This window comes from Rhopalosiphum maidis, chromosome 1, assembly GCF_003676215.2.
Source record: "Rhopalosiphum maidis isolate BTI-1 chromosome 1, ASM367621v3, whole genome shotgun sequence".
NCBI classification, from domain to species: domain Eukaryota; kingdom Metazoa; phylum Arthropoda; class Insecta; order Hemiptera; family Aphididae; genus Rhopalosiphum; species Rhopalosiphum maidis.
This window is the reverse complement of record NC_040877.1, coordinates 55,596,730-55,619,648: the sequence shown is the minus strand read 5'-3', so window position 1 is coordinate 55,619,648 and position 22,919 is coordinate 55,596,730. Positions and strand designations below refer to the sequence as shown.

At 30.4% G+C, this 22,919-nt stretch overlaps 3 protein-coding genes across 7 annotated transcripts in view; 1 reads left to right on the top strand and 2 right to left on the bottom strand.

Moving 5' to 3' along the window:
- Window positions 1-9,168: 9,168 nt before the first annotated feature.
- Window positions 9,169-9,864, top strand: LOC113560344 (coiled-coil domain-containing protein 115-like). Its single transcript, XM_026966168.1, has one exon. It carries the CDS (start codon window positions 9,316-9,318, stop codon window positions 9,778-9,780), a length of 465 nt encoding a protein of 154 aa, XP_026821969.1. The 5' UTR covers window positions 9,169-9,315; the 3' UTR covers window positions 9,781-9,864.
- Window positions 9,865-9,998: 134 nt separating this feature from the next.
- LOC113560343 (male-specific lethal 3 homolog) lies at window positions 9,999-14,705 on the bottom strand. Its single transcript, XM_026966167.1, has 11 exons — window positions 14,409-14,705; window positions 14,267-14,335; window positions 14,095-14,204; window positions 13,796-14,036; window positions 13,578-13,723; window positions 13,248-13,400; window positions 13,087-13,163; window positions 12,940-13,009; window positions 12,711-12,880; window positions 11,331-11,415; window positions 9,999-10,511 (listed from the first exon to the last, which is right to left on the bottom strand). Exons 1-11 carry the CDS (start codon window positions 14,511-14,513, stop codon window positions 10,394-10,396), a joined length of 1,344 nt encoding a protein of 447 aa, XP_026821968.1. The 5' UTR covers window positions 14,514-14,705; the 3' UTR covers window positions 9,999-10,393.
- Window positions 14,706-17,662: 2,957 nt separating this feature from the next.
- Window positions 17,663-22,919, bottom strand: part of LOC113550406 (bromodomain-containing protein DDB_G0280777) — a 38,204-nt gene continuing 32,947 nt past the window's right edge. For 2 of the 5 annotated variants that reach the window (XM_026952229.1, XM_026952214.1), the window contains 5 exons: window positions 22,629-22,882; window positions 22,408-22,555; window positions 22,284-22,350; window positions 21,970-22,218; window positions 17,663-21,905 (listed from right to left, as the gene is read on the bottom strand). In XM_026952229.1, coding sequence (XP_026808030.1) covers window positions 17,905-21,905; window positions 21,970-22,218; window positions 22,284-22,350; window positions 22,408-22,555; window positions 22,629-22,882 — 4,719 coding nt within the window. In that variant the 3' untranslated portion in view covers window positions 17,663-17,904. The remainder of the gene's footprint in view (window positions 21,906-21,969; window positions 22,219-22,283; window positions 22,351-22,407; window positions 22,556-22,628; window positions 22,883-22,919) is intronic. The other 3 variants (XM_026952221.1, XM_026952238.1, XM_026952246.1) reach the window with 3 other exon arrangements.

Here is a 22,919-nt window from a genome sequence, read left to right as displayed (position 1 = left end):
ATGTCAAATTTTAATACCGTGATCTATTGTAATAATAACTTTCTTTTTTCAAATTATATCCACAATTTTATTAATTAAATCATAGATGACTTTTTTAGAATTACTGATGTATCTAAATAAAATTCGAATGAGTAACTATTAAATTGTAACTAATAATAAATATGTCCATAGTTTATTAATATAATTAAAGAAACTATAATTATTATTATTTTTTTTAAAAATAGTTTATATATGGTATCTATTAGACTAAATTTTTAAAAATTTTAAATTAACTTTATTTAATCTAAAATCAATTTTATATTATCTATATATAATATATATACTTATTTATTTATTTAAAATCACTAGTTTTATTTAATTGATGTTATATATTTAATATGTAAAGTTATTTAAATTAAAAACTTTCTGTTAAGTATTTAATTTAGATTTTAATATTACCAATGATTTCAAAGAAATTGTAGTTATTATTAGTTGTCATATAGAAAAAAGTTTTTGACCACACAAAACGCCCTCAAAATGGTATAAAATAATTTTTGTATTTGAAAATATAATGGTACTCAAAAATTTTAAATCATATTATGAATAAATGCGTTATAAAATGATAAAAATGAACCATTGGTGAATAATTCATTATACATAATATATATAGTTCCAGAACCTAAATGGAATTTTTGTTGAGTCATTGTAGAATATTTTAAAAGGTTAACTTTAAAAAAGGGGAAAATAGTCAACCTTTTTTGTAAGTATAGTAAGTGTCAAGTGTACCTCTTCATTGAATAAGTTACTATAATATGCATGTTAAATTATAATTTTCACCATCGTAAGAACTAAAGTCAAAAATAGTGAAAATAAGTTACATACCAAAATGAATACTTCAGAAATCGTTTATTTGCTCCTCGTTGACTTCAATACTCGGCGGACTTTAATGACAATAATAATTTTTCAGGATTTTTAACTAATAAGTATAGTAACTAGTAACTACCCACTACTTTATCAGGTAATTATAACAAATTCTGACGTTTGATCCGCTGTTATATTAAACAGTAATATATTATTCACTCATTTTTGACCACAATAATTCATTTATTCTATTAAATAATTATAATATTATATATTATATTTTTAATGTATATATTATAGATATAAATGGCTCTAAAGTCTTTATACTGGCGAAACATTTTTACGGCGTAAATAAGTTACTGAAATAACCGTTCAGAAACTAAAATGTAATGTTCTGTGTTACCTGTATGTACTATCGAAAAATAACCGATTTGAATTTTGGTGCAAATTGGCTATGGTCAAAAACGTACACAGAAAGTACAACTCCTCCCGAATAATATTTTTGAATTATAATTTAGAACAAAATAACTAACGTCGCTAATCTTCATTTAAAAATATCTAATTATGTTCAAATTTACATTTCAAATTTCATGTGTTCAAATATTTCTTAAACTTTTTTTATTTCAGTAGATATAAAGTACTAGAAATTTTACTTCTGACTCCCTAAAGTTCCAACTAGATTCACTTTCCAACCAGAAAACTATATTAAATTTGATAACCTTAACACGCTTTTACTGCTCCAAAACTAGATGATAAACTGAAACACAAAAAACACAAATTATTGTGAAATCAATATATTCATCACTCCGCTCAAAATAAAAAAATCTTAAACGAATATGTCATATGTACATTGTAATGCAATAATCATTGTTATTAATCATTATGTATCATATTCCTCGCTCCGCTCAGAATATAATGATTTCACCTAATCTCACACTGCAAATAAAATGTTAAAAAGGAGTGATTTATTTTAAACATTAGTTCTTCCGTGTATTAAAGTTACATATTTATTATTTATAGACAAATAGGCACTGCTCATCGAATATATTATTATGTATGTATTATGTACAATGTATCTGGTACACACAATAGAAAAGTACGTGTAATAAACTTCGCCCCGATCGGACATTGTCGAATAATAATAATAATAATGAAATTATGTTTTACAGAACAACTAAAGTGAAGCCAAATGAATTTTACCACGGGGATCCCCTCGGGAAATTTTCTCGCCCCTCTTCCCCGCTGAAGACAATGTATTATACATAGTTACGCCACCATATAATTAGTTAATGGAATTGTTGATGCAATGAACTCTCAAATATCCTAGGAATTGGGATAATGGTCCGAGGCCCGACCCCGAAGGCAGTTGAGTATAGACGGTACCTGTGCGCATATATCAAATAATAAATACATGTTTAATAAATACAGTCGTATACACTTCGGTTGTGAAAAAAATAATTAAAATAGTTCAATAAATTAAAATTGTTATTGTAGGAACAAAAATAAGTTAACTAACATATAACTTCATGGCGACTGGCGATTATCTTATTAAAAACTTTATCATCTATGTTTATAGCTATACACCTGCAGATATAGCCGCCTAGTGCCTATAACTGTCCATAATACCTGGCTGTAGGCTGTAAGATATTAAAATATGAGAACGATCGCGATTGAATAACACGTATGTGATTAAACCCGTGCCAGTGATTTATGTTATTAAAATTATATAAGTAGTATTATTTAGGTATCTATAACTTATAAGTATAACTAAATAAACTTTATAACTTTATATAACACTCTATAATAGTCCAAATAAATAAACAACAGTTATGACACACTGCAATATAGGCAAACGCGCCAGGGCTGGATCTGAAGCTTAGGTACTTATTCCGGAGGAAGGGACAACTATAATAAGGATATAATATATGGGTGACATAAAATGGAATGAAATGAACACATAGCTTGTATATTAATGCAAATCCATGAAAATATTTCTTGTTCTCATAATATGATAACAATTATTTGCTATTGTATAACTTTTTTACCACACTAGAACACTGGAAGCAAAATCAAACGTTGAACATGCTCGTAACTAAAACCAATTTTTGAGGTGTAATGAGCTACTAATCATACTATTTATACTACTGATTCTAAGAAGTATAAGGAAATAATATTTTGTTTTACAGTAAAAGCGAACTATTGGGCTCATCGTTGCGAATCATGATGGTGTGCAATGTGCATAATATACAAATCGGAATCATTAATTATAATAACACGCCAAGCTTTAATATACACATAAACTCGTATTTAAATGGGCTTACGGATTACCATCCAACATTTAATGCGAGGCCATAGTCGTCAAATTATTTACCTCAAGTCTAAAAAAAGAATAGGGACACAACATATGAGGAAACCTTCAGCACAAAATGTACATTTATTTGTAACACAGCCGGAGAGTCCACAGCCCCTCACACTTTATGCTTTTATATATCCTTGTCATACTTAGGTTAAAAATTAAAATGAACGAAATATTTTCTTTAATAAACTTACTTGACAATCATTTCAATTTCACAACTTGGAGAGACGGAAAGTAAGCACGATACAACGCGGCGATTCTGTCTTCGTCTACATCTCCAAACAGGAATTTATCACAAGAATAGTTTATTTGAGAACGGCTTTCCCAGAATTTTAATTTTCTCCAACAATTATTTTAATTAAAATTAAAAAAATATATTATTTATAATATTTATGGTTGTTGGAATGATGTACATGAGAGAATCTTGTACGTCGACACTTGTAAATTGCGATAAGTGTATGGGTATATTGGTATATAGTCAATATATCTATTGGAAAAATTGTATCTATTAACAGTATTAACCTATTACAATAGATATAATATTATTATGATATGGAAAAGCCATTAAATGTATTATAGCCTTATATAAGTTTATACACACGCACATGAATGTCAAATTTACATCGATTTTCCAGTAAAAATTATAAATTTATAATTAAAAAAAAATAGTCAAAATTAGCAACGCCGTCATTTAAAATTGTTGCCATCGAAACTCAGTCACTCTTATTTCTCGCTAGATGGCGCTGACCTATTCGATTTTTATTTTTTAATACACAATTGCTCTGATTCAAGTAAAGTAGTTAACTACACCCGACCTCGGATTCATTCAAGTCCATGTTTGTAAGTAAAAAACGAATGTACGAGATAGTACGACATATTGATACATAATAACAATTATAATAACCAACTGTCGTCGGTAGTAAACGATTAAGTCTATAAGACATATTTTAGTTATTATTTAAATTAGTAATGCACAACAATTGTTGTAGAAAATATAAACTTATTATATGTTTATGAACAAAGTTGTTTCTCACATTTTTTTAACGATAATTTAATGTTTGATTCTTCTAATCGTCATTACTCATTAGACATTAGTTATCAGTTATAAATTTCAAAAATGATAGAATTATTATATTATTATTATAATAATAATAGAATAATTTCTAAATTGTTCAAATATTCCAACCGAACCAATTATAAAATAAATAATAATTTATTTTTTATAATTATTAGAACCGTAGAGGCAGACGAGCTTACAACGAGTTATTATTGAAAGTATAATATACACAAATGATGAACAGGTATTATTGGTTATTTCTAAGCACTGCACTATGCCCAAATATTTTTTGTATTTATTAATTATTTATTGCATAAATTATAAATGAGTTGTTGTAGTCGCATTCACGATTGAACGACAGGTATGATTACGTTCGATTACATATGCAATACGCACTATTATTCTTACTTATATTTTATATACGACGACTGACTAGAGAATCGCGTATGAGACGTGAACAATGTAAATCGAAAAACATGCGTTTGTTACACGTTAGTGTGATACGAGCCTAAGGCCCGTTTCACATAAGCGCATATCATACGCGACGTATCGTACTCGCGCGTTTTCGGTTACATTGGTTAAATACATATCGACGTGATACTGACAGAAAATGTACAATATTGATGTTGAGATTAATAACCATCGAGTACAAATGTTTGACGTGTAACGGTCAGCGATGAATACTGTTCATTGCTCTACTCAGTCTACTCAATAGAGTGACATGATGACGAGTCGGACACCATTAATATATATTATAAAAACAAATCTCGCGCACTGTTGAATGATGATGTCAATAATAATAACAACACATATTATAATATAGTTATAGTTGCTGCGCGGATCTTGTCACCTTGTCGGAGAATTACAACTGACCGAAAATTCAAAAATTTGTCAAAAAAAATAAACAGAAAACACACGCGTTTCCGTTGCACGTAAATACCTGCGTATACACATGATAAACACGCAATACGCCAGTTCCACCAATACATTATGTATAATATTATTATATACTACAATAGTAAAAAATATTAATTTGGTTTTAGCACATATGTGTACGCGACAAGTGATATTGAGATTACAATAATATTCGGTTAAACACAGACATTTCATAATACAATATACCTAGGCGTATTATGTACGCGTGTACATAATACGCCACGTGGCCGTATGTTCGCCTGCGCGTTGTGAAGATTTATAAAGTGCCGCCCATCAATATTATTTACGAACGCTGTTACATATAATATTATAATAAGCAAGTAATTTCGTGGTACGGAATATACAGCCACCGCGCATGGTTTTAAATTGAAATTTAATTGAAATTCATATTCAATAAGTACAAAACATATTGTACTAATTATACACCGACCTGCTAATAAATTTAACACGTGAAACGATAGATTTGTATTATTAATCATTATACAATATTAGCCATTACGTTTATTTCACTACATATATTTTATTCAGTTACGAAATCTCCTCCAGCAGGTTGAAACGGTCTGCTCCTCCTTCACCACCCGATTATTTTTCTGTATACATGTCTATTTGAAAGCATAGATACTTCAATCGATTGACGAATCGTCGTGGCAAAACAAATCCGAAAACAAGAAACTCATAGATTGTAGATTTATTTAAAAGATTTATTTATTAGTAAACTAGAAAAGAATAAAACTATAAGTAAGTCGTAAATACCTTATACTTTATTTTAAAACCATAATCTATTAAGATTTTGAAAATTCATTATAAATACATTAACTATCAATACTTTTGCAACCGCAGTGGTATATAAGATGACATTATTTGATAACGCTGATGGCACTTATTGGAGCTGCTGTGACGGTACGGGTGAATTGATCGGAATAAAAACGTCAGCAGAGTACTACCGACTCCACTAACACTTTACGCTTAGTGTAAATTATATTTTTAATTAATACATAATATATATATATATATATTCAGACAAGGCGACATATTTGACTGGAAGAGACTGCGCGCTATCTTTGTTCGTGTGTACCCCCGTATTTCCGATTATTAAATCGGATATAAATCGGTATATTATTTGTTTGTTATGTATATTATATTATTATATATATCTTTTTTGTTTATATTATTGTTGTATATTGATGGGCCTTCACTGTCGCCTGCGCAGTAGTCGTTCCTCATGATTTATCCCTTTTGATTCTGTTAGTGCCTCCATTATTTGTTATGATTAATAACCAGTGGCGGATCCAAGGAAAGGGTAAATACCCCCTCCTTGAGCTTATTATATTTAAATTTTATAAATTTATAAAAGTATGAAAATGTTGTCACTGATACCAGTTTATAAGAATAAATTGTAAATGGTGAATATTAATAATTAAATAATAAGTAATTAATTATGTTTATATTAATAAGTATGAAGAGTATCTGATGGATATATTTTAATTATCCTCCCCTTGATAAATTTCTGGAACCGCCCCTGTTAATAACCACCTAGTCTTGCATTATAGTAACCCAACATGTGCCGTTTTAACTCATCCCAACTCTATATATTGTATTGTTACATGCATAACAACATTAGGATTTAATAATCATTTATCATCATTTTTAAGACCACAACTCACCAAGAATATATCGACTTTACCCTCACTCCATATAATATATAGGCTACGTATAGCTCCGGCAACACAGACGACGAGAAGTTGGTTAGAATCAGCGCAGCTTGATAAAACCAATATGTACTCGCAATAATCAGCATGAAAGGATGATGCTAACCGACTGTGTCCGAAAAACTCATATTGTATTATGCAGCGATTATTGATCGAAAGCCCAAGATTACATGAAATAGATAATTATGCTAGTGTATAACCACGATTAAGGATATATATTTAGGTATATCTTTAATCGTGTATACAACTGTAGAGAAAATAAAATATCAAAATTCAGAACGGCGAGAACAATATTATTAATACCTATATTTATAAATAGGTACACACACACACACACATATATATATATTATATTTATATACGTACGTCCAGCAGAGTATACTGCAGTGTATATGCCATGCTACATGAATGATGAATTGCACGACGCGTTTACCAAACACTGTGACATGTGACCCACGTCATGGTCGTTTGCGCCGACAGTGCATCCTATGGCAGCCGTCATCTGCATTATTGTTGTAGTAGTAAGTTGTAAAGCGTATTCCGATGTTGTACAATATGCTATATATACGCGCACACGTTTCTCGTCCACGTGCAGATGTCACCGCGTGTACGTACGCGGTAGTACGCCAAACGTGGCCCGTTTTAGGTCATGGATCCTGCCTCGAGCGCGTGCGTGTCATGACACGCCGGTCATATCGCAATTAAATTCGCCGCTGCTATCGTTTTTTAAGTTTATTTTTTTATTGCGTTCGCCCGTTTTCCGTCCGCGCTTTATGTACGCCGAACGAGGCTGCCCGTTTAGTAGTCGAATGTTTGTTTCACTACGTTTTTTACATTTCTACAACAGTATAGCCTATAGGCAGCTACTAGTCAAGTGTAAGACACTTATATCTCCTTATAATACATTAATTATTATGTGTATATTGTATATGAATTTTATATACAACCGTATATCGTACGGCGTACGATCGATCAATTTTCGAATACATGACCTCGACGCTCGACAGGATGACAGTTCTCCGAACAACTCGAAGAAGGCGTAATATTTTAATATTTGTGTCTAATAACATTCTCCAATAATAAGCTCATTGTATTTTAGAGCCGCACTGTATACTAAACTATATTATTATTATTTTCGTACTGAAAAACTCGTACATCATTAAGGTTAAACATAAAAAATGTTCGACGCAGTGGTTATTACCACGGACAGTGACAGTACTGTCGCACACACTCGTTATTGTATACCTATACGATCGGTCGACAGCAGTAATAACTACTCGGTGCTTAAAAATCGGTCATCGGTGAAACAGAGGAGTCAAATTTACACTACTTAGCACGAGCCATGTACGTCAAGTAACCTAATTCTTTTGGCAAACGATGTATACATAGATAAAATACATATTTTTGTATTAATTTTTGCCGTTTCTGTCTGTCACCAAAAACCATGGAAAAAATCGTCAGCCAATATTATATTATTATAAAAAAAAATTATACTCTCGTAATTCAACCAATCATGACATCATGAGCCATTGAAATTATAATTTTTACGATAATTTACTCGCAAAATAATTATTTGCTCGGAATCGTTTTTTTATGGAATACTCAATACAATGACTGGATACTTAGTATTTAGCACTCAATGATAACTATGCAGTACATCTCGTTACATATTGTACAGCAAAATGGATACTTTCTTTTTTTTCTTCTTAGTTATTTAGCCTTATGGTCGACTTGGCTGGACTATTTTTTCCCAAAAATAAATCGAATTTAAACATATTATAATATTATTATTATTATAATTATTATAACTGTCCCAATTATAATATTATTTCATGCATTAAAACCTGTTATTATTAATTTATATAAGCCAACGTAGTAGATTGGTGTAAATATAGAGGTTCGTGGCATAAACTAAAAAATTAAAATAGACCTTCATATTTTAATAAATTCATTGTGTATAGTAAATTGTAGACAATATACAAAATGGTATCTTTGAATAATATTTGTTATTACAATAACTAAGAATATTTTTACCAATATTTGCTATATCATAACAAAATATGAGCAATATACTATTTATATGATATTATTTCGTATTCACTCTGCATCTAATTATAATAATAATAATTGTACATCTAAACTTTTTTGGAACTAATGTGATATGGAACTACAAATACGGCCCCGTTTTTTTTGTTTTTTACTATCTGGTTCTCTGTTATCACTGTAGATTTCACGAGTGGTATAATCACAGTATAATCGTTATCTTATCTCACCAAGTTGCTGTTGAATTGTTTTCACAAAATCACGGACAGACGTCGTAAACACTAAGCAATAATCAATTAATAATTATGAGTTAAAACCTCGAGCATTCACCAGCCGTCCACGCCCCAAATTTACGAAACTCGAAAATCACCATAATGGGTCATGAGAAAACGGCAAAGCAAGTCGATGATGAATTGGATGAGATTTGTCTACAAATGATACAATTAATGGACGAGTATTGTTCGAGTATTGGTCGGCTGGAACACTGTTTACGTGATGGTTGCGTGCATCTAGCCAAAAGTAGGTATGTGATGGGCAACCGTAGCGTATCTGATCTTCAGCTGCCAACGTCTGGCCCATACACAGCTCGCTCGACAGTAATACGCGAGAAGAACACTGATACAATCAATTTAACGCATGATAACAGCGGAGACGATCCCATCAAACGTTTTGGCGTACTCGTTCCAGGTAGTCTACGTATGGCTCAAGAAAGGTTTTGCAAATGTTTAGAATCTACAATTGAAGCCGCAATCATAAAATCGGAAATGGAAAAAGTTCAGGGAAATTATTTATCATTAAAGGATGTGAGAAGTCAAATGGCAAACAAAGTTAATAAGTGAAAATAAAATAAACATTAATAATTACTCATATAATAATATATTTGTTTGTTTGTTTGTTTTTTTTTTTTAATATAAATAAATGAAAAAAATGTTTTTTAAATAAAAAAAGATGAATGAGTAATTTAACCTAAACAATAACAATAAATATGTAAGTTTAAACTTTGAAAATCGTTAGGTATATATATAAGGTGTAACAAGACTATTTAACAAACTTCCATTACAAATGTTACTATATTTGTTAAATAGTCTTGGTACACCCTGTATAAAAAGGTGATCTCCATTAATTATTAACCATCAATTATTTTTTGAAAATATTATACTTAATTGCATTTTTATCAATTTTACAAATACCCTATGACATTTTTTTCAGTAATATGTTTAAGAATTTCTACCAAATACTTGATACACAGATGGTAATAATTAATAATATTGTACATATACAAAGAAATGGAAAGTTTTAAAATTTCTCAATGTTTATTTCTTGATAAAGAGATAATTTAAAATACATTAATTTATTATTTTCATAAATAATTGACAGTTATTTAATGTATTCACTCTGTACATTTATTTATAAATGTAATTTATAGGTATATAAAATGTGCCTTAAAACAACTTAAGTATTCTTATGATTTCGGTGATTTCGATTAGGAGCACTTGATTTTACTGTAGAATCCATTTCGTTTTTCACATAATACTGCATCCCAAACAAATTATTTTGAGTTGAAAGGTACCTATATAAATAAAAAAAATAAATTAACTTTTGTAAATTACAATTCAATAAGTCAATAATATTACTAGAAATATTAACATTATACTTAAAAATTTTAAACTGTTGCCACTTATAGACTTTAGAAATCTGTCTTAAATGTATCAATTTTATATTTTTATCTTTTTAAAATTTAACATTTATATTGATGAAATAAAAAAAAATTATTGAAAAAATTGGTATCATTCCCATAAATAAATAAGTAATTATTATTATTCAGTCTATTTACTGCTAACAGTGGATTAAATAATTATAGTTGACAACCTTAATTTAATGAAAAATACTTGTGATGAGAACAACTAGAAATAAGACAATTGTAAATCAAAGTTAAATGATTATTAATTCAATGATATGTAATGAAATGGTGTTATTAACTATAATTTATGAACTCTAAAGCCCGTTATAAACATTATATTCCAAATATTACATTCCATTGATGGTTGTCAAGGAAATAGTCATAGTTATAAGATATCCGTACAATTTCAATTTAGGCATTACTATATAATTGGAACAATAGTCCTTGGAGGATCCAAGGTACCACATGGAGAAATCATTTTTTTTTTAATACAAATTCATTATTTATTTTGTCATATCAAAACAAATACGTTTTGTTTTAAATTATTTATTATTATTATTATTATTAATTGTGAATTATTTAATAGACATGAGTCTAGCAAACTTTAAATTCATTTGAAAAATCACTTATTGTAAAAACAGCAAAAAAATGTTTGCATTAATATTAATATTTAAATTATTTAAATAATATGTAGTTAAAAATATTTACTGTAGTAGTCCATTACTGTATGAATATACAATTGAAAGTTTTTCACCGTCCACTTCAGTGTTTGCCAATATTTTTGGTAAATTTTCTATAAATTGAAAAAAAAAATTTTCTTAAGAAGATGAACATACAATTAAAAAGTATTTTTGAAACAATTGTCATTAAAAATAAACTTGAATGTTAATGTAAATATACTACATCAAAAACTATCTTGTCTTATGCGTTTTACTACAGTACTATCCAATTTATATCTTAATTATTGACAAATTTAATGCATTTCTGAGAGACATGGCACAAGTATCTTAATATTTATTTATTTTATTTTAATTTTGTCTAATTATTTTTTTATTTATGATAATGAAATGAATGACGAGACGACGACAAACAATGATAATATAAAAAATTGTTTAATATATATATTACTTATTAGCAGGGTTGGGATTTTATAGCATTTGCATATTTCTTATGAGATGCTTAAAAAATAGCAGAGTAAGCTAAAAATGTGTTTCGTGGTACAGAGAACTCAAATCAAAAATTTTATTTTGCTTTTTTTCGACATATTTTCTGATTTTTAGTTTTTAGTGCTTTTTTTGAACTTTTTGAAATTTTTTGCATTTTTACATGTTTTTGAATCAAACGGTCATATTTTATGAAATTATATTTTAGTAAATGTGTTTTTAAATTTTTGTCAATCGAATTATTACGATAATTACGTATTAGATATTTGGTTCTAATCTTTGTTATCTGCTGATTTTGTTGGGTTTTTTTGTCGATTACTACCTACTGCAATTATTAATCTCCGATTATCAACGAACGAGCGTTAAATGAGTTGTATAGTCAATTTATTTTATACAGTCCACATTTGTCTCTTTTTTTTTTTTTACAGCCCTTCAGGATTCTAATCAGAGTGACTAAATTATTGATATGAATAATTTGTAAGTAATTAAAACATTATTAATTAATAAATTTCCTTTCTTTTGCATAATTTGTTGTTTTTGTTGCATATTTAGCGATATATAAGGTAATATTATAATGCATATTTATGTAATTTTAAGTGCTATAAAATCCCAACCCTGCTTATTAGTTATTTATAAAAAAATGTTATTGTTCATTTATAATGAGAATATATTGTCTAAAATCTAAATATAGTTGTTGAGTAGTAATGATAAAACAAGGTAGAGTGCATATAACAAGATAGCCACTTCAAATATTATAAATTCTAAATCTTTCACATTGTTGAACAATTTGAAATATGCAGTGTGACTAATAATATTCTTTTGTTCGTTGAATTTGTAGTAGCAGGTAAAAAGTTTATTTTTGTTAAAAATCATACTAAAATACGCTTAATTATAATTTAACATTGATTCTTAAATTAAAACATACCCAAAAGCCTTAAAAGATGATATACACCATATATAATAGCTGGCTGTTTTATTTCTTCATCATATGCACTGTCAGGGACAGCTTTCCATGAGTCTGCTTTTGATACATACTCATCACGTGCTTTTTCAAACATGTCTTTTACAATTTTTGAACATTGAGATTTTGTTAAACTATAAATAATATTACATTAATTAAATACAAGAATAAAATATAAAATTCTATAAAATACCTGCAATCTGAACAAGTTTGTTGAGAACTAGCATATTGACTGGTCGAACTTCGTGTATTTTCCCGTTTAACTAATAATTCAATAATAAATATTTAATAATGATATTTCATTAAAAATGTAGTAAGTCAATATATTTTTTTTTTTTACCTTTAGCGTTATTTTTGTTTTCGTGTGTATCTAATTCTTCACCATTTTGTGTATTATCATAGTCTTGTTCGCCATTTCTTAATACATAGATAATTAAAATATTTAATAAATAAGTAGAAGAAAAATATTTTTTAATTATATAAATAATAATTCAATCATACTGTGAAATGATATTGTTTACAGGTGGTTGGAGAGTCACTTTTAACGCTTCATAATATTGGGCTTGTTCATCTTCATTTACTAATAACTTTCTAAACAAGAAAGTGTTAAAACAAATCCTCAGACCATCTAATACTTCTACACAAATGATGTAACTATAAAAAATAAAAATAAATAAAAAACAAAATTAGATTATACTTATAAATTTAAAATATTATAAATAATAAACAGAAATTAAAAATATAAATACTAAATATTTTTTAATAAGCTAGGAATGTTTTATAATGTGTAATATGATCTATTTCATGGTAAAAAAAAAATACATAACTAACCGTTTTTCTAGTTGTTTTTTGTCAAGTACTTCAGGTTGTCGTTTTTTTTTTGTTGCTTTATTGTCACTGAAGTTATTTCTTGCTAAATACTTAAGGTAACTTTCAAGCAATGTAACCACATTAGGTTGACAAGGTAACTGAACCAACTAGAATTATATTAATTGGATAATAATAAAAGAAAAAAATACCGGCTTATACTTAATATTACTATTTCTTACTGTATTCTTTTCGTGTACTAAAAAACAATTATATCCAGTATGGTATTTTAAATTATCTGGAAATTCAAGGTCTGGTAGCCTTCTTTTGGGTAATAATATTGTATCAATAGGTACTGGAACATTTTCGTCTTCCACCATAGACTTATCATCTACAGAAACTGTAGCAGGCTCTATTACTACAGGTTTTGGTTCTGGTTTAACTACTCTTTTTTTGCGTTCTTTTCTGTACAAATTTCCACCACTGAAACAACAAGAATGTTTTACTTATTCATTCTTTTTGACGTCGGTGCAACACTCACGGTGTAAGTTGAGCTTCTTCAGCCAGTTCTTTTTGAAGCTTGCGATTTTCTTCTGTATCTTTCAATATGAACTCGTCAGTTACATATCGATCCCATGTGGAATTCCATCCCTGAAAAATACATGCACATATGAAAAAAATATATAAAAACGTTAAAAACGTTTTTTAATTACTTGAAAATGAATGAGAAATTTGCAGAATTTGCGACCTTGTTCATCTTTTTCAGGTACCACTTTTAAAACCTAAAAGCATGGAAATAAAAATAGTTTATTGAAATGCTGTAAGTATAATGGCAAAGGGGTATATTTTAATTACTTTGGAATCGTAAAGGACTTTAGTTTTTGCAGGGTCTGGCTCGTAGCACAGTACTTTTTCGCCTTCTTCAAATTTGCATTTAGTCAATACTTTTTTTGCGGCCATGATTAACGATCGACATTGCCACAACAAAGTCAAAGAGGATTAAACGGAATTTCTCTTAAACTCCTTCCATGACATTTAATACAATTCAAATACTAACTATATGAAATAAAATCATCCAAGAACAACACGAATTAGAAATTATTACAATTTTGAGAGTAAAATTGTATACATACTATATAAAACTCGTTTTTTGAAAACATCAATTTCTTATCACTATGCGCTACTATCACTTATCAAGGACGCCATTCGGTGTGACCAGTAACAAAACGTTTTTATCGTATTAAGAACAATGAATAATAGTTGCGGTGTTTGCTACGAACGTCGAATAGTAACAATAATGACGTTTAGTTGTTTGGAAATTGTATTACCACAAAAATCAGATCTTTCAAAATGCAGTAGTCAATAGGTAACGAGTTTACGACTATAATATTATAACATATAAGTACAGTACTACGGTCATATTATTTTACTTCAATGTAAAAAGTTTTTTGAAAAAAATGTCTGGAAGTGAGTACCAGCGTACTGCTTTACCACCAATGGCATAGGTATGGGGAGAGTTTAAGGGTTTACCCTCTACCATTACCAAAATCAAAACGCCATTTAGTAAATAAATAGGTAATAATAAAAAATCATTTTTAATTAACAAAAAAAAAATACTAGTTTGTGAATTTTAAATTTTAATGAATGTTCCTCTTAGTAATTAGAGAGTACATATATATTTTAGTGATACAATTTTACAAAAATGAGTGAAACAGTTGCAGTTGCTACCACGCAATTTTTTTAATTTTTTTTTTTTTAAACATATATTTAACGAGTTAAGACCGATGGCGCAACACAATACTATACTTTATTGCCGCAGCGGCGTCATAGCAAATTTTTTATTTTTTTTTTTTTTGAGAGAGGGAATTGGTAAATCAATGTTTTTAAACTTATACAGATAATATAAATCTAAATAAACCATTAGTTTTGAAATTATGACATTAATAAAATACTTATGATTTTTATTAATTTAATTAAACTGATACTTACCGAAACTATCGGGTAGACAAATATAAATTAAATCGTAATTTTCAACATTCTGTAATTGTATATATCTCCAGTATTATCAAATGATATTATTTAGGTTTAAAAGTAAAAAAACAGTGCTAACAGTGTCTAGTATAGTGCTTTCTTCGCTTAGCGGTTCCGGTCGCTAGACTCGGTCTTCCGTACCTCGAGTTTGATGGAGGTTCGGCCCCCAAATCCTCTGAGGAGGGGAGGCAGTGGCTTGGCGATTCCTTCGGGGTCTTAAGAAGGAGAGCATAACTGCCCTTCGGGCAGCTGGTGGCCTAACCCAGCCTCGTCACGGCTATTGATCGTATTATTTCACCATCATTCACAATAAATATGTGAAAAAAATTTAAAAATTCGTTATAGACGCCGAGCTCGATGAAGTATAGTTGTAATATATTATATTACAAAAAAAATATATGTCATACACTCATAATAGTAGGTATATGTCAATAACATTAAATTAATTTTTAGTTATCTATTGAAGTATAAAATATAATATGCAGTATTTACATTTATTATATTATTACTAAAAACGATAAAAACGTATATAATTCTTACAAGTAGGTTTAAACTTATTAATATAATAAATAATAATATTACATTAAAAAAATGTTTTCTTCTTAAGATATACGATGAAGAGCGGTACATACATATACGTTGTAACAATTAAGTAGAATTCAAAGATTTTGATGTTAAATTTTTTATTTTTTTGGTTTCTAATTTCCAGACCATGTAGAAATATCTCTCAAAACTGTCAAACCTATTTCAAGACTATTGTGCAAGTATTTACTGTTCATAATAAAATGCATTGGTTCATTACCAAATAGCCCAATATAGGACATGTACGTACATAAAAACGTCTAAAGGCATAATTAATTTTAATTTTAAAACTGTTTTTTTTTACATAATGGATCTATATAAATATTTAAAATTAAATAGCTTTAAAATTCAATAATCAAACTTGTACAGAACTGTTGCATATATCTGTATTCTGTATAAATAGATATTCTGTAAGTGAGTAATGCGAATAATGACAATTTCAGCGGCATTAATTTATATTTATTTTAATATTAGATATAAATACTGTATTGGTTCCCGTATTTTAAATATTCATAGCCAAAATATATTTTTTTATTGATTCTACAAAAAAAAACTATAGGTAATAATAACAAAAATATATATCTTTTAGATTATTATTTCTAAATTTTTTAGGAATGAAATAAAATTTTGATAATTTATGATTTACTCCTATTACCAAAATAACCTCCTGACATATAGGCATATAGTGTATAGTAAATTATATATATATGATATAATATAATCATTAATCACGTTACGTCGTTAGTAAAGACTTATAAGTATTTTGAAAAATATAATATAATCTTAATAAGGTAATCTTAAATGTTGTACAAATGTATCATTGTAATTGGAACATTAAAATATTATATCATTGATTATATTTACTCTATAAAATAGTTTTCAAGAATTCATTGTTGTAACACTGTGATCTGTTTAACAAAATAAGATCAACTACAATTAATACATCTCAACGTCCTCAACTTGACTAGTTTAACAGTTTAAGCTACTCTTTTGTAAGCCCTACCACGATCGCACCAATCTATCAGACGTCGACTGTAACAATTTTGTATTTTCGTAAATATTGTATATTTATAATCGCAATAATTATTTAATTTGATTTAATTTAGAATATAAAACATTTTAGTTTTTCTAATTAACTTATTATAAAAAAACAAGTATATTATTATTTATTAAAATACATATTTTATTAAACTTCATTTTATTCAAATTCATTATAATTTAAATTTAAAAAATGATCTTAAACTATTAATACATTAATGAAAGAGGTGGGCTTATATTAATATTAATATATTTTATAAATCGAACATGGCAAAACTTACAATTATGCTTCTACATCTAAAATGTCATCCTTACGATATTACACACATTTAATAATTAAAATGTATTTTACAATATGGTAATGAGATCATTTAACATAAAATAAGTAATAACGATAATATAATATATTTTATAAATGGAAAAAAAAAATTCAGAAACAATTTTCAATCAATCATAAAATGCATGGTACAAACAAATAATTATAAATAAAAAGAAAGTATAATATATACCTCGTATACAATAATAAAATTCATATAATAGTAATTTGTCAACTATACTAATACGATATAACATCAGAAACTGAATAATGTACCTATAATAAAACGATTACTAATTTATTGTTGTATATCACAGATACAAAATTTAAGAGATCACGTGCTGCGTATAAAATAACCGCAAACAGTACCTATATTATATCATGTTAGCACGTAGTCGATTGAGCCTTAGGTTTGAACCTTGACATGTAAAAGTCACAGTCCGAACAGTAAATGGATGGGTGGTTAACGGCCTTCTTGCGGCACAGGTTGCACGGCGACGGCCTGGGCATGCCGTTCATAATACCGTTATTGGCGCATTTGTCCTGCAACCGGGGTGATGGCGGCTGTTGATAAACAGCGTACCGGCCCGAATCGTTGGCAGCAGTCGCGTTGCCGTTGGGTGTTGTGGATCTGGGCTGGCCGTTGGTCCTGCAGGGCTGCTGCAGTTGTAGCTGGAGCTGCAACTGTTGCTGTTTGAATGCCACTGGAACCGGCGGGTGCTGATAAGGTGGAAGTTGTTGCGGCTCGTAAACAGTCATTGGCCTACGGACCGTGTTGGTCCTCTGCACCGCCGTTGATGTGGATGACGACGGTGACGATGGCGACGAATTTACTGGGCGAACTTTGGACGGCGACGTCGGGCAGTCCTGTTGGCCACCATACTGTTGGTGCAGCTGCTTGTTCCGGTCCAACGACGACGATGAGCCGTGCGCCGACTCGGCAGTCGACCTCACAAAACCATTGGCCGGCTGCGTAAAGTCCTTCTTTGGGTGGGCTGGCGGCAAGTGGGCCACGGTGTCCGTGGATTGTCGGGTGTACGGCATCGAATGGAAACCGTTAACCATGCTACGCTGCCTTAACAACACGCCTGGTGAGTGTTGGCCAGGTTTCGTGTCCAATGCGTTCCGCGGGTATCCGACCGGAAGGGCCTGCGTGGGCCTATTGTCGGGCTGCGGCACTGGATACCCAGTCGACGTCCTCGGTTCAGCATGCGCGTAGCTTGGTGAACACTGTTGTACCGATGGCAGCTGCGATTGATTGCTGCCAGGCTTGTTGTTATTGTTATAGTTGTCCCCCGCTACAGTGCCGAACTGTTGCTGTTGTTGCTGCTGCTGCGGCAAATTTGTTGTGGTTAGGCCCTGTTGAATGTACCCGCCAGTTTTGTTCTCATAATGTTGGGCCATCCTTTCCAACTGCTGTGCTTGGTTGGCGGACACTCCTTGTTGTAGATAACCTGTTTTATTGCTGTTTTCGCTATTTACGTTATATTGAGGAGCAACGTTAAGCCGATCGACCAACTGTTGCTGTTGTTGTTGCTGCTGTTGTTGTTGATGCTGCTGCTGTTGTTGTTGTTGTTGATTCTGCTGCTGTTGTTGCTGTTGAAGATGATGTTGGTTAATCACGGACTTGTCACCACAGTTGATCGAGGAACTCGATCTATCAAATTGATGCTGTTGCGTTTGTCCGTAAGCGGTTCTATTACCGCTGTCACTACAACCCATCGTGGGACTTGATTGGTGTCTCCCAATGTTGTTCATATTGAGATTGTTATGTTGTACTTGAACGGGACTGGGTTGTCGGGGATAACACGTCCGGTTATCGGTCATATGATTGACGTTATTGTTGATATTACTGTTCAACCTTTCGAGTGATTGACATTGGTACTGAGGAATTTGACCGTGGTTATTATATGATCTGTTTTCGTTGTTATTTTGATATTGAGTTGCTGGTTCAACATTTGAAACATTATAACGAACATTATTTTGAGCGTAAGGTATTCTAGGAGATCCTGGATTGGTTTGATACTGGTGGGTATTTGTTTCTGAATTTGATGTTTGATTTCCATGGAGCCGAAGTTGTGTTTGACTGTCACCATTGAATCTAAAATGACCGCTTCTGCCTTCGACAGGCGATTGTTGTGGATAACAATTTGACGTGACACCACCGTTAACTTGTCTGATCGTTTGATTCCTCTCTAAAGAAGACTGATTTGATCTACAGTTTACAGGTGAGCAACTTAATTTGTTTTCGCTTATTGATTGATAGTTGAGTGAATGTGGTTCATTGCTTAAAAACGGTTTTTGATGTCCCAAATGCGAAAGACTTTGATACTGTTGGGAATAAACGTTATTTTGTTGATTGTTGGAATAAAATCTATGTGTGGTCGAGGATTGATTTTGAACTGACTGAATACTGTCAATTGAGTTAATCGATAAACTTGACATTGCATTAGTTATTTGTGAAGTAGAAGGAGACTTAAATTTCTGTTGTACCAATGGAGATTGATTAAGAGTCGTCGACTGTTGAATTGGTGACATGCGGTAATTTTTTACAGATTCCGCTGGTTTTTGAACTTGTTCTGGAAGAGGTGCTTTTAGTTTGGGTTGTATTGCCACAGATGCATGTGTTTGAGGCGATTGTTGCACAGGAGACATACGATACGTTTTTGGTGGTAACTCATCTTTGACTTCAACATTAGATTTTTCTTCAGCGTTGTTATTTTCATAACAAGATTTTAAAGATAAATTGCTTCGGTTGAATTGGCCAGAGTCATTTCGTTTCAACGGAATTACAGATTTTGTGACTTCCCTATTTTGTTCAATAGGAACATCTTTGTGTAAAACAGATCTGAGAACTCTTTCCAAGATGGGATTTGGTATATAGCTATCGACTTCATCTTCTTCCGCAGTCGCAACTAAAACTACTTGTTCACAAAAGGTAACATTTTTCTTTTTTCCTAATTTTCTTTTTGATTCACTATTATCAAAAGTACTTTTACTTAAAGCGCCCTTAAGTTCTTTTTCAATTTTCTTTTCCTCTTCATCAACTATTTCACAAATACTGTCCGCTGGTAAGTTATTAATTGCATGAGTTATTAAATTATCAATAATGCTCTTTTGTTCAAATTTATTTTTCAAATCTTTTACAATTGATTTGGACTCTAAATCTTGACCAACTTGATCATTACCACACCAAGAGGCTTGCTTTGATTGTAACTCTTTGACCCAATTGTTTTCTTCATTTACTTCCAATTTAATTTGTTCCTTAGGAAAAACTGGACAAGCTCCATCGACTTCATCAATAGCTTGCGCTGGGGGTGGAGGTGGAGGAAATTCTTCACTAGGTTGCCTCGAATGACACACAGAATTTAATGGACTTGGGTAAGGTGGTAATGGAAACCCAAGATCATCGACATTATTTACAACAACATTTTGTTCAGGATTATGATGAACTTGAGCTTGAGTAATCATAACGTTTTTATTGTCTTTGTCAAGTAACATACCTCCGTTAGCGTAAGTCACATCTTCCTTACGAGGATGAATGTATGGTAAGGATTGAGGCTCAGAACACCAATCATTGTGTTGTTTATTACTTTCTGCTTTACTCAACTGAGAAGATGTACGCATTGGTGGTGGCGGTGGTACTTTAGCAAAATGAAGGAATTTATTAGTATAAAAACTCTTTCTCATTAGTTTACTTCGTAATAAATTAGGATTTCCTGTACTTTCTAGATGACCTTCAGACAAATATCCACTTAGATTATTTTGACTACTTATTGAATCTACCATAGAGTCATCTTTGGATACGATTTTTTCTTTAGGTGGATCTTTTATTTGTAATTCATCTTCGCGTAAATCAGGCATACTTCTATTTTTCCTTTTTATTAAGCCACCCATTAACAATTTTCTCCTTATTTTATGTTGTTTTTTGCCTTGCTTGTTATCTTCAACCTTAGGTTTTTTTGTTTCCTTAGTCAAAGAGTTTGACAAGAATTCTTTAGTATTTTTAGTACCACGTTCTTCACTCCTTGCTCTTTTTTCTCCATCTTTTTTATTAGTTTTACTTTTAGTTTGTAAGCTTCTGCTAGGTCTTTCATACATCATGTATTCTTCATCTTCAATTACTTGTTTTGTTTTATTTGATGAACGAGATAACAATCCTTTTTTATTCTTCGGCAATGTAGCATAAATTTCAATATTTTTTACAGATTTGTCTATAGGTGAATTTTGTAAAGACGATAATTGAAGTGACATATCAAGTAATTCTTTGCTATTTTGCCTTGAGTGCTGAATTGTTTTATCTTTGGAATTCTGCCGGCTATGTGATATTTGAGATCCTCTATTGCTACAACTACTTCCTTCTCGACTATGCCTTCCTTCACCATCTAAAATATAAAATTAATTATTATAAAATTCATTTTTTTTTTCAAATTATAAAAATCTACACACGTTTATTTGTAGAGTGAAGAGGTTCTTCAAGTCGTTTGTGTAAACTGCGAGCTCTCATCACACAAGTGTTATGTTTCATTCTTGCAAAGCTAGCAACTTGGGGATTACTATATGGTGCATCCATAGCAGCCCTAGCTTTACCAGCAGCTAAATTACATAGAGATAATGCCATAACTAAATCTTCAGTGGCTTCAGATTTCCCCAATAACTGATCAGCTTCAGCACAAAGTCTTTCCACTTCATCAACTGCTAAACATAAACATAATGTTAGCATAACATATTTCTAAAAGAAAAATGATTTATACCATACATACCAGAATTTTTAGATCCATTTTTCAATGATGTATGAGAAGTTTGATGCCCTTCTGGTATTTGAGCAAGCTATAAAAAAGACACATTATTGATTGTATAACTAACATATTATATGATTTTAATTACCTGTAGATTATGCTTGAGATTCTGTTGTAAAGGCAAACTATCATTAGAAGACAATGAATAAGAGTCATATCCTAAATCAAATTGGTTCATTGTATAATCTTTTGGTTTATTGGGGCTTCGAGGAACACCACTAAAACCATTTCCAGTCCTGTTATTAATTTAATTATATTTTAATGAGTAAAAAAAAAAATGTTTTAATAATAATTAATAATTATATATACCTATTTTGAATTTTTCCAACAAAATATTGATAAGGATTTTCTAATGAAGTAGATGATGACGACGAAGCGCTATTTCTATCACCACTCCAATTTCCCGAATCTCTTCTAACTAATTCACATTTAGATGCCACGGATCTAGGTGAACCTGGTTGATCATTTAAATCGTCATTTGTATACATTTCTGCAGCCTTAGCCATTATAACTGTTTGATAATGAGCCAGGTTTTGATACTCATTTATCGAAGAATTTAAACCCTGTAATTAATTATTTTTGTTAGATAGGTAGCAATTT